The 13,174-nt window shown below is 33.9% G+C and overlaps 1 protein-coding gene across 1 annotated transcript in view; it reads left to right on the forward strand.

Annotated features, from left to right (window-relative positions):
- The first annotated feature begins 3,901 nt into the window (after positions 1-3,901).
- The window catches only part of LOC136042632 (WD repeat-containing protein 82-like), a 43,869-nt gene continuing 34,596 nt past the window's right edge, over positions 3,902-13,174 (forward strand). The window contains exon 1 of the mRNA XM_065727597.1: positions 3,902-4,081. Within this exon, the coding sequence (XP_065583669.1) occupies positions 3,921-4,081 (161 nt within the window). The 5' untranslated portion in view covers positions 3,902-3,920. The remainder of the gene's footprint in view (positions 4,082-13,174) is intronic.

Raw genomic sequence — 13,174 nt, forward strand, 5'->3', positions numbered from 1 at the left:
AGCGTATACGAATCTTTATCTTGCACAAAATCTTGGAAAAAAGATTCCTTGGGAACTCATCATGGAGAAACTTAAAAATAATGGTTGCACACGATATAGTATACAAAGCGTCTGCAGTTAGGAGGTCATGTTGAGAATGCAAATTTTGGTTTTTAAGAATTACGGCAGCTTTCTATTGGATTGCTTTAATTTAGTACAGCAGAGAAGGAAGGTATTGGTGGTCGTCCGAAGTCTACCCTCATGCATTATTGGCTCATGCAAAGCTGACTTCACGTACCTCTGGATATCGGACTAGCGACCGGGGAACTAAATACATCTTGGGACGGTTGGGTTAGCAACCCTCCTCCTGAAATTCATTGCTACGAATGGAACTGGAAATACGGTGCCACGAGTCGAAGGCTTCAAATGATATGAAAAGATCCGTAATACTGAGACCCTGAAGACCTTCTAGCTGGCGAACCTCTCTACCCTAGTAGAAGCCCGCTCTCTAAGATGGTACGGACACCTACTCCGTCTTCCGTTAAGTACGTCTGCAAGGATCATCTCAGACCTTAATCCCTCGGAAAATGGCTGGAAACACCCTCGAGGAAGGCCACACACTAGATGAGCTGATGTAATAAACCAACACCTACTCAATCGCAACATCAACCCAAACGAGTCCCCATCCTTAGCCCTGGACAGGGCTACTTGGAGAAGATTGACAGTGTTGTCAACCAGTTCCCTCTACGCTGGCGACCCTGCTGAGGAAGAGCGTTAATTCAAAGTAAGTGAAGAGAAGGAAAGGTTGACATCCAAATACTGTTACAGTAAGTCATACTTGGTTAAATCAGAGAAAAATACAGTGTACGTAAAATTGATCCTGGAAAAAAGTGTATTTTAATTTACAAATGATGCCCAAATCTTTCGAAAGTTTTGCTCCAATCATCTTAATATGCTTCTTGAAAGACCAATTTTCATCCAACAAAATACCAAAAAATCTCACATATCTTTCCTGGGGTCGACACAATCGTCCATTACAAGTCAAAAGTACAGTAAACGATGGATATATTGGTTTTTTCCTTGAAAATATTAGAAAGGTGATTTCAATACATTCAGAGCAAGCAAGTTGGAGTCAAACCACAAGTATGTTTTTTCGATAAGGATTTTAAGTTTGGCTCTTGATACCAACTCTGTCTGCTCAGCACAGGTGACGTTACTATTATCAGCAAAAGTCACTAAAATATACTACTATTAGTCTCATCGGCATTTGAGGGATGGAATTTGTTGCTGCAACACAGATTGCAACAAGCACTAGGAACTTTATTAGAAACAAAATTATAAGGATCATTCATGTAGAATAAGAACAGTAGCGGCCCAAGGATGGAACCTCGTGGCACACCAAAATCAACATTAAAAGATGGTACAGCCTAATATCCGTATTAAACGATATTTTTCATGAAGGTAAGATTCAAACCATGTTAAAACTGATCCTCTATCAGCTTTAACATATATGGTATGCAGGAAAGATTACCCAGAAGAATACGATGAATTAAAGTGTCAAATTCTTTTCTTAAATCAAGAAAAATTGCAGCGGGTACTTCCCCAGATTCAAGGGCACTATAAATTAAATTTAATAAGACTGCACAAGCTTGTTCCACTGTGTGCTTAGAACTGAAACCGAATTGGTGCTTATGCAGAAATTTCTTAGCTTCCAGAAAACTATGAAGTAGTTTCTGCTTAGGTTTCTCAGATACCTTTAAGAAAATAGACAGTAGTGAAATCGGTCAATAGTTAGATGGATCGCTTCTATTACACCCCTTGAACAGTGCTATCACCCTAGTTGTTCTAAGGGATTTGGGAAAAGCACCTTGCTCAAACGACATATTTACAAGTTTAGTTAAAGGAGCAAGTATTGCCGAAAGAACGTGCTTAACACCTTTTGTTTGGACATAATCAGGTCTAGACAAATAAGAGCTGTGTAGCCCAAAAATAATTCTAGCAACTACAATCTCCGTTACAGATTCAAGGACGATGGACTTTAGAGAAGAAGGCCCATATATTTTAGATGCTTCCATCACTAGCAGAAATAGATCGTTATGCTATTCTCTCTTCAGTATTCCCACCAACTGATGCAAAAAAATAAGCGAGAGAATGTTTTGCTAAATTGGGATCTTCTACTATATTTTCATTCCAAACCTGTTTATTAGGAAAATTGGGAATATGGGAAGCTGGTCTAATCACGGAATTAATAGTTTCCCAAGTTTTCCTCATATTTTTCCTGGTTTCACTAAACTTAGAAACACAATATGTGGTTTTTGAAATTTTAATCAATAACTAATAAACCTTTTTATATTCTTTAAATTGTTGCAGGTTACCAGGTGAAGGATAATTCTTATATTTCTTCCATAAGTAATCTTTCCGGTCGGAATTTTTTTATGGCAATTTATTCATATTTCCAGAACAAGTATCAATAAAAGCTTGTTTAACCCAAAATATAAAATTTATTAAAATTTATATCTAATTCTGTACTTTCATCAATAAAATCTCAAAGCTGCTGGAGTTTAGCATTAAGCTGAGCAAGATTTTTTTTTTCAAACAGTTTAGATGGTGAAACCGTAGGAATCAGCGGCTTAGTTACCCTATTTGGGATTAACAAATCTCAAATATTAGTAAAATGTTCTGAAATATTATTAAGCAGCACGGTGCTTTTATGTGCAACCATTTTAAATATTTTATGTGCAACCATAAACTATTTTATCTACTAAAGCAGCTGACTTGTCAGTAACTCTGGTTGGAATCATGATCGTGGGTAAGAGGCAATGCATCAGCATTGCCAAAAGAAAATTAGCTGTTTCGTAGCCGTTATTCTCCAGGAGGTTCGTATTAAAATCACCTATAATTATTATTTCACAAGTTTGATGATGCATAGACTCAGTTACTTTATTAAGGGTTGAAGAAAAGACAACTAAAAACCACTTAGCGGTCTATACACTTCCCCCACAATTATCACCTCCTGGGATGAAGTACATAGCTCAATGAGCAAAGATTCAAAAATACCTTCAACATTTTCTGACAGATCGTCACATACCTTATATTTCGAATTATCTAATATATAAATTGCAAGGCCGCCTTTGCTCATAGTTATGCGTGGTTGCTTTTTGCAAATCTACCCTGGAATTTCAAAAATTACGTTAGATGCTTTTGTGGAAAATATGTTTTTCTCTCCTATTGTATTTTAGTTTAATTATAGTGATGCAACCCATTTTATCCTACACAAAAGCTGTATTCCATGTAGGCTACTTGTTTTTCAAATACTTTACCCCATCATTAACTTTCAGTCAACTTTTACAAATCGAACGCTTAAAGTTAACTCGGAATCGCAAATAGACGTTAGAATGCTGGTTTCTGTCAACTTGAAAAGTGAATCAAACGCAACTTAAGTTAGACCGGTAAGTCACACATAACAAATGAGTAAACAACCAATTTCAAAATTGACTGCACCTTTTAATCTCATTATTATATTAGCTAATATTTGGTTTCAAGCATTATTTCGCTTGATTTTCAAAACTCTCAGAAAAATATGCATCGAACTTCACTATCTCTAATGATGCAAAATACAAATCATATAACTATTTAAACACAGCTAACATATGTTGGTATTGATTAACCTTTTCAATATTTTTTCTTTGCTTCTAGACGTTAGCTTAGCCTAATCCTCTCCACCGTTTTAATACCTTATACTAGACTTCTTGCTTCAACGGCTACAGCGAGCTGTTTCTGTATGAGCTTTTTTGCAATTCTATTGCAACCCTATCCGTGATCCATTTACCTAAAATAGAGTCACTAGTTACGTTGCCGAGGGTGAACCAATATTTTGTTCATTGGATTTTGATAAGAAAACGGATAAATAAAATCGGAGACAAAATTCAAAATTTCAAAACATGAAGCTGGTTGATTCTACAGTCCAGAGTTTTCAGGTTGCAAAAGTCTTTAGGGAGAATACAGACAGAATCAATAGCCTAGATTTTGGATCTAGTGGAGAATTACTAATATCCAGCAGTGATGATGATCAAATAGTTATCTATGAAATTGAAAAGGGAGTGTAAGTATACTACTACTAATAACTCACTGCAGCACCAAGCCGCCTGAGGCCAACACAGCTACGCACGCTCCTCCTCCAAACTAATCTGTTTAAAGCCGCCTTAACGTTTTCAGAATTTAATTGTTTCCTTTGGAAGGGGTCAATCACTGAGTTAGAGCTCTGGTATATATACCAGAGCAAGGTTACAGAGGAGAAAATTTTGTCTTTCCTGACAATTAGACTTCATTTGAGCAATAGATCAAAAGTTTCATTTTCATAACCAACCCCTTTAAGAGATAGCAATAAGTCACTCAACTAGAGTTTTACTATTTTACCAAAAGTCTAGTTGATTGACTTCTTGCTATCTCAGAAAGGGGTTTGGATAGGAAAATGAAACTTTTGGGGATGGGTGTACAGGCTAAAGTAGCCTATATCCCAGGAAGGTATTTTGAAGTACTCACCTCTACTCCTTCTCCCTCTAGAGGGCCTTGAAATTTGCCTACATGACAAGTCTGTACCTAATGAAATTTTTACAAAACAACATTTTACCTTAATTTTCAGTTACCAGTTACTTTTTCTCTGAATTTAGTTCTGAAAATGCAATTCCTGTTATTTGAGTAGAATTATGAGCCATATCAATGTTTTTTTTTCTTCAAAACTTAGGAAATGTATTTGCATATCTTTAAAACCTTATAAATTGGGATTGAGCAAAATTGTGAAGCTAAAAACAATTTTTTGTACTTTTTTCAAGCAGAAAATCTATTTTGCAAGGTTTCACTTTTATAACACACATATTTTTAAAGGTTAGAACCCTCTAGAGGGAGAGGGGGTAGAGGTAGGTACTTCAGAATACCTTCCTGTGACATAGGCTACTTTGGTCTTTAGACTTGTCCCTGAAAGCTTCATTTTCCTAACCTAACCCCTTTCCAAAATAGTCAAAAGTCCCTAAAGTAGAATTTTACCAAATATTTTATTTTGGGGAGTCCAGCCACTACACCTTGAACCTGCTGTTCCTGAATGTGGATAATTTTCTCCTGATCTTCAGTATGACATACATAGCCTAGATTTAGGTATTTAAGAGTGTCTGATAGTTAAAACCAAGCTTTTCAGGATAAGCTGACTAGAAAATTTGTTTTTAAACATTCAAATTTAAATAACAGTTATTCATACAGCCTAGCCTTTATAAATACAATTTTATGTGTTGCAACACTTGTCTTAGATTAAACCTGTGTACAATTAAGTGTTGGCTTATGTATATTCTAACATTATTATATCCTGTCCTAGATTAGACAGTGTTTTCAAGGTTTATGCTTTAGCTTTGATTTTTTTTTACAAGATTAAACTATTGGTACATTTAAAATATTAAGCTTTGCTTATGGCTAACATCTTCAAGCTAATTATGTTTTTATTTAAAAAAAAACAATTTCAAGGCAAAACAATCAAATTTTAGAGCAGTAAAATTAGGATTTTACAGGGATTTAGCTGTTGAAGTGATAATTAGCTATCTGAGTACTAGGTATTGTGCTATGTTATATTCAGGATGATATTTCCTTTTTATTTCAACAAAAGATGAAGATGTCATACCTTAATTTTGTTTTTCAGTCTCTTTTGCTTTTGCTCTAGTTTTTGAAAATGAAATTCCTATTTTGGCTGGGTTTTATGCTATGTCAAGTTTTCTTTTCTTTTCCTATTTTTTATTATTAATTTTCTGACATATATTTGCAAATGAATTAAAACTATAATAAGGAAGCAGGCTTTAAATACTTTCCTTGTGCTTCATATTTATTTCTCAAATAAAACAAAAGGAGTCACATTACTGCATCCTAGTAAAAAATTAATTCTCCTTGTTGCTAAAGTTGGGGGACTTAAATTCTTCTTAAGGGTTTCAGCTATGGTAATTCCAACAGTGAAGTTTCTTTTCAGTGAAACACCATCTTATGAGGTTTCAGGCTATTTTTCAGAATTTCCACAAATACATTTCTGCAACAAACTCATGTCATTCAGATTAATTGGAATAATATTTGCTATCAGTATTAATTGACAATTCTTCTTCACTTATCAGTTATTTTCTTTTTCTAACATATTTTTAAATTTTGGTCACTATAGATTAAAATATAAAATCATCAAGAAGAAAAAAAAAACAAGGACAATAACAGCCAGTGAAAAAAAAAATATGCAAATATCTGCTTGACAATCCTCAGTGCAGAAAGAGACAGATGAAATAAAAATAAAACCTTTAAAACAAAACTAAAATAAGATGACCCTTGCAGAGTAAGGGTGAAAGGGTAACTGAATAAAAATACAGGACTAAATGGCATTTGACAATATCATCTTATATAAAGCCCATTTAATAGCTAATTGCTCTCCAGGTGAGGTATTATCAGAGATTGTATTTGATTGCAAAAATTATTTTGTGTATGGATGTAAAAACAATCAGAATTAATTATTTTGTAATAAATGGACTTAGAAAAGTTTCTCTAGTGTCTCTATTGAGGGCAACCTATAGGTGAATAGGCTTCTTTATTTCAACTGCCTTTCTGAAAATTTGTATGAAACCTTTAACTGGGGGAAATAATTGATATATTATCAAATGAAATTAGATGATTTTGGTTGTCATACACCTGTTAAGCCAAGGCAGAATCAAAAGTAATTTTTAAATTTGTTCTTTAATTTGGTTTATAGATAGGGTAGAGGGGGCACTCTCCCCAGACACAAGAATTTTAGGGGCAAAAATTCAAAATACATAGTCTAACATTTATAATCATTTTGTAGTTTTTAAATCTTATCTTTATTAAAGTAAAGTAGAGGTAGTAGTTGGCTGGAATTTACTTATTTACTGTAATACTTGTATAACAATTTTTAATACTTACTATATTTGTAAATAAATTGAAGAGGCAATAACCACCCCTGCTTTCCCCTAAAAAATAGCCAATGTCCATTGATGAAACATACAAAATCCCACATTAGACTATTTCCTCAAATTGTTGCCAAAATAGACTGTTGCCTCAGTAGTAACCATGCTCTACACACAAACCAAAGTTTTGCAAATTTTTTAATTGATTAATAAATACCAGACAGTCAAACAATCATCTCATCTAGCTTATGCCCACTGCTTAAAGTATGGATGCTGAATGCCATTGAATGATTAGACTATTCCTCTCATATTTTGACTTTAGATGCTGGTTTGCCTTTTAAGGTTAAAATTATTGGTCTCGTGTTTGAATTCTAAATTCTTGGTTCAACCTGCCTAAGACCAAATATATTTGCTAATTTCCAAATATGTATGCTCAACCCAGCGTGATAAACAGTGAATCATCAGAAAGAACCTCATCAGGGTGAGATGAAAACCTGACTGATGTTCAATTATAATGGCTAATTTCCCATTATAATTGAAATTTTTTATTATAATGGAAGAACTCAGCATGATGAACTTTTTAAAACCTCAACAGCTTGACTCTAGTTCAGCATTGTGGAGTGACATGCATAAGAGGTGGAGCATAAGTGGGAGATGGTTATGACAGCAATGAGGGGGGGACTTCATGCCAGGGTTTTCTTCTCTCTCAATTGAACTATCTTCTTGGCTTTTTCTACAATTAGCCATGACTTGATACCCACAACTATTTCATTTTATACAAAAAACATACAAAATCCCACATTTTTGCAGATAGGTGCTTGAAACCTCTACAGTAGGGTTCTCTGATAGGCTGAATCTTACAATGTGATTTTTATTAAGATTATATGTCTCTTAGGTTCTCTCTTTCTCTCTTTTTGAAAAGAGTTTCTCTCTTTTTTCAAAAATAAGGCAAATTTTCTCAGGCTTGTAACTTTTGATGGGTATAACTAAACTTGATGAAAGTTATATACTTGAAATCAGCACAAAAATCTGATTCTTTTGATGTGTCTGTTGGTATCAAAATTCTGTTTTTTATAGTTTTGATCACTATTGAGCTGGGTTGCTCCTTACTTACAGTTTGTTACCATGAACTATTTGATTGTGTTACCATAAGAAGACATAGATGAGAATTAAATCTCTACTTAATGCCTTTTTCTTCTTGTTCTATTTTCCATTGCTTTATGAAGTTAGTTCTAAGCCAAAGAAAGAAAGTGAGGAACTCTGCCCTTTATTGCTTTTATTAGGCTTTTAGAACCAATTGAAATTGATACAAATTATATTTCCAATAACCTTATAAAACACATCAAAGCTGAGAGCTGGGAAAAGTGGGTTTTTGTAGAACTGATTAAGGAACCAAGAGTTTAGCCATCTTACTTCACTAAGCCTAAAGACATGCTTATTCTGAATCAATAATTTACAGAATAGATACAGGCACAGCTGTTCCAATCCTGGCACCACAAGTGCATTCTTCCTCCTCATGAGGGAGGGGGAGTACCAAGAAGTTAAATAGTAAAGATAGCCTATTCCTTGTCTAAGTCTGCAATAGGACACTTCTTCAAACAGTAATGAATAAAGGTTAATATTTAGCAAAGGTAGTACTCAGTTAAATTTAAAACATTACAGAATATATAAACAGTGCACACAAATCAAACAAACATATATTAAGTAGTGGACTCTGCTTTTACTAAGGCTGTCAGCAATGATCTGGTGCAGACAACAGTAGTGTACTGCAAATATTTTTGGGTTAATATTTAATATTTACTGTTAATATTTAAGTGTATACCCCCCTTCCACTTCCTTCAGCTCCTGCCCTCCTCATAGGAGACAAAATCTTGCAGTGAACTACTCAATATTCCTACAGTCCAATGAATTGTGTCAATTAGTTGCATATGATTTCAAAATGATGTCTTACAAATCAAAAAGTACACCCTTTAAAATACCATTGTTGAAACCTTATACAGGATAATTGCAACCCTTTTCAAATTCCAACAAGAAAAAATCATTTTTTTACAATATGTCCTCGTATTTTTCTTTGTTGCTATTGGAGAAGTGAAACATAATAGAGAGCTGTTTAAGGACTAATAAAAGAAAAATTCTTATATATCTTTGTCTTTGTTTATGCCTAGATTTGGTTAGGCTGTTGTAAAGTGTCAAATTATACATTACAGGTGCAATTTGGGTGACATTTTTGGAATGAAAGGCTGGGATGGACACATGGATATCAGAGAGCTAGTTATGGGCTTATTTATAGACTAATCTTTATATTTAACTGTTCTTTATAACTTACCTATTGAACATTGTTTGATTAAAAATATCCGGAAATTCTGAACAATGCTTGGCAGCATTGTGGTAGAAACCTCACATTAATTAAAACTTGCCAGGGATGCCAATCGCATAGGAAAAATTTGCACCTAGAGTTTGGAAATTACCTTCCTCTTTGCATCTTTGTTGAAAAAAAAACAAATCTAGAAAAAATGCAGAAAAGTTTTTTTTTGTAAATCATCATGTGGAAGGTATACTTTTATGAACAGGGGGGGGGGGGGGGACTGAATATTTGTTCATGTCTAAAATTCACTTCACCAAGCGAAGCTTGGCTGCCTAGTGGTGCATTTTAAAACTGATAACAACAGATAAAGAGTGTGGTACCACTTACTTGTGTTGTAGTTTATAAGTGTCAGTTTGATCAGTGGATTTTGGCCCATCTGTACAATGCAATGGCACTACCCCATTATCTATTTTTAAGTCCCTTTTGGAGGATATTCCAAAAGGAAGATAAGGAAGAATTGCCCTCTACGTATTATAAATATTTAAAGTACCTCTTACAGCTTCCACCATGGACAAGTAACCGTATTGTGACAAGTTGGTATGGGATTATCGACTCTAATGAAGTGATCGTAGCCCAGATCGCCAGATATAACTCTAATATTGTTACTCATCCTTGGGCAATTATTTTGAGGCTATAGGTTTTTTTTTTTGATGATTTCTTTTCATATTTTTTGATGAAAAAAATCTTGTTTTCAGTGGTTTCTTGTTTTTCAGTGATTCCATTTCTCTCCTATTTGCTGATGTAGAGGGTGTATTCATATCCATTTTTTAAAGTTTTAAAACGAGAAATCCTTATATTGAACTCAAAGATTTTAGAAAGTAAAAGATACTTGACTATTTGGGGAAACAATTTGACCTAAGCAAACATGACGAAACAGGAAGTATAGGCCTAGTACATTGTCGTTAATTTGCCATTAGTTAGGCCTGCTTAATTAGTTGATGATAAGGTTTTGAAGACAGTATATTTGTATAAATATTAATAAGGAACATATTAGGAGGCATAATAGACCCCTGTTTATCGTGTTTTTAAAATTGAAAATGAGGATGGATTAACTAAAAAATAAATTATCTGCTCAAAGTAAAGAAGGAAGTTGAAACTGAAAACAAGTATCAGATTTAAAGTTGTCTAATAATTTTTTTTCTAAATTATTGAGGGTGAGGATAACCCGCCTCAACGACGCCACTCTGACGCATCATAGATCAGTTTAAGCCTAAAATTTATAATTTTATCATAACATTTGTTGTTTTAAACTTATAAAGTTTAAAGGACATTCCCAAATACTTTCCATCAGGAAAAACTTGTATACTAATTATTGTATCCCCAAAGACAACTGCACCTTTAAAGTGAAGCTAAATGTTCTTGTGTTTGTTGGCACTTTGTATTTTTAGCTTGTTTTTCGCCCCTGCCTCAATAAAAAAATTATGCCCACTGCCACCAATTCCCTATGCGGAGATCTTTATAACTTAAAATTGAAATTCCTAGCTTTCAAACATTTTTGAAGTTGTATGTGGTTTTTTTGAATTTTCACTTAAATCAATTCAAAAAGTCTTATTTTATTTTCAGTGTATTTGTATTTAATAACAAATCCAATACAGTTTTTAATTTATCCAACTTGTCAAATCAGATAACGTTATATATGCTAAATTCTTCAAGTATAATTTCCAATTTTCTTCACAATTTGCACCTGTTCTGTTCTTGGTTTATTTCCACCATATCAGAACATATGTCATTTTGACATATGAACCTGTCATTTTTTAAAATGTTTTTTTTTTAATTTTCTACTTATGAAGTTTATAGAGCAGTTGCCTAATTTTTGTTTAAAATCAAGTAGTTGCGGGCATGAAACCATGGCTTATTGTAGAAAAAGCCAAGACAGATAGTCCAGGTGAGAGGCAAATCTGGCACAAGCCGTTTTTAGGACCGTATAAATATTCTGTCATTTCACTTATTGATAAATAACTCCATCATCCATCCATCCATACATCATTCTTAGGGTAGAACTAAGGCAGATATTCATAGAACAGGGATGAAAGATCAGATTTATTTTGTGTTAACCCATGACACACAGCATGCACTGGACTTGTATGCAAGACAGGGAACTGAATTTGCTTGGACTCATATTTGAACAAGTGACCTTGCCTAATAATCTTGGCTGCTTGTATTCTCAAGTGGAATAGGCTACTGTGTCATAGAATTGACACATTTCTGTCAGTATTACAATCTGAATAACAATAAGCAAAAAACTAGTAAAATTTGACAAGACTTAGTAAAAATCTAAACAATAACAAAATGTTGATTCACAAAGACACTTTCAAAGAAAAGAATTCAAAAACAGTGTATCATCTACAACTTGAATAAATTCTAACCAAAGTAAAAAATATTTTATGTTGAAGCTACTTTTTGGTGCCACATTGCTGCCACATACTGTTAAGCTTTTTAATACCACATGTTTTTAGCTTGTTTTTCACCCATGCCTAATTAAAAGAAAATAGTGCCCACTGCTATCAAAACTGCATAACTGCATAGAACATTTATCATTAGAAATTGTATTTTGTAGGATGTGTACTACTACTACTAGAACGTGCTCTAGCCATCTCCTTCTTTTTCTCACTATAGACCTAGAAAAAAGGATCATACCAAACTTTTTTTTTCTCTACTTTCAGAACTGCCTAACTAAAAAGGACATTCATCATTCAAAATTGAATTTTGTAGGATGTGTACTTCTGCTAACAACTCATTGCAGCTCCAAGCCACTTGAGCCCAACACAGCTGTATATGATCCTCCTTCATCCCATCCATTCAAAACCTACCTCTTTATACCATCCCGGGAAGTCCCTATCTCTTTTAAATCTTTTCTTCCAAGATCCTACCACCCTAACCAAGGACAACATGTTTTTCTTTACCCTTCACAATTGGCTGATGAGGGCCAGTGTTTGGCTATCTGTGATCCTTCGTCCACAGAACATGCCTTAGCCATCCCCTTCTTTCTCTCATTATAACCCTAGAAAGCAGGATTGTACCAAACTTTGTGTACAGCCTACTATTCAAGGTATGGTTATTCAGTTAGGTACCCAAAACTATCTGTAGATAAATTTTCTAGAATTTTTCAGAAAATTTTCCTCCATTATTTGGAGCACCCCACGCTTCAGAACCGTTTTCGACCACTGTGTATGCGTATTGGTCTGAAAATCTCAGTGTAAACCATTTCAAACAATCATATTTAATTTGTGATGTCCTCTGTACTTTAACAAATCAAACCACTTTTAATTTATCCAGCGTCTTAAATCTTACTGCAAATATGTCCTTAATTCTTAAGAACAACTTTCAATTTTGCCCATAGTTTGCACGAAATATATTCAGATGTTGTCACCACAATAAGTAAGTGTGGTGTTGCTATTGCTCCTTAAGGCTAGAGTGCTATTTGCACTTTACTAGAAACATAATTTAGTCTGAACTGTTTTTCTTTCTGTATTATAAAGAAATTAAAAAAAAAAAAAAAATTTTGAAATGAAAGTAAGGAGCGACATTAAAACTGAAAACGAACAGAAATTACTCCGTATATGAAAGGGGCTTTTCCTCCTCGACACCCCGCTCCTTACGCTAAAGTTTTTTATTGTTTTAAAAAGTAGAGTTGCGAGAAAGAATCAAACTTTAGCGCAAGGAGCGGGGTGTAGAGGAGGAAAAGCCCCTTTCATGTACAGAGTAATTTCTGTTCGTTTTCAGTTTTAATGTCGCTCCTTACTTTCATTTCAAAAAACTTATTTTTTTTGTTTAATAACTGAAAGTTTTTGAATTAATGCATGTCTGATTTTGGCTCTCCGTACATAAATTATTAAAATGAAATTTACATATTAATTCTTTTTTTTTGGCTAAATGGCGTTCTCTTAGTTTTGAT

This window comes from Artemia franciscana, unplaced genomic scaffold, assembly GCF_032884065.1.
Source record: "Artemia franciscana unplaced genomic scaffold, ASM3288406v1 Scaffold_1633, whole genome shotgun sequence".
NCBI classification, from domain to species: domain Eukaryota; kingdom Metazoa; phylum Arthropoda; class Branchiopoda; order Anostraca; family Artemiidae; genus Artemia; species Artemia franciscana.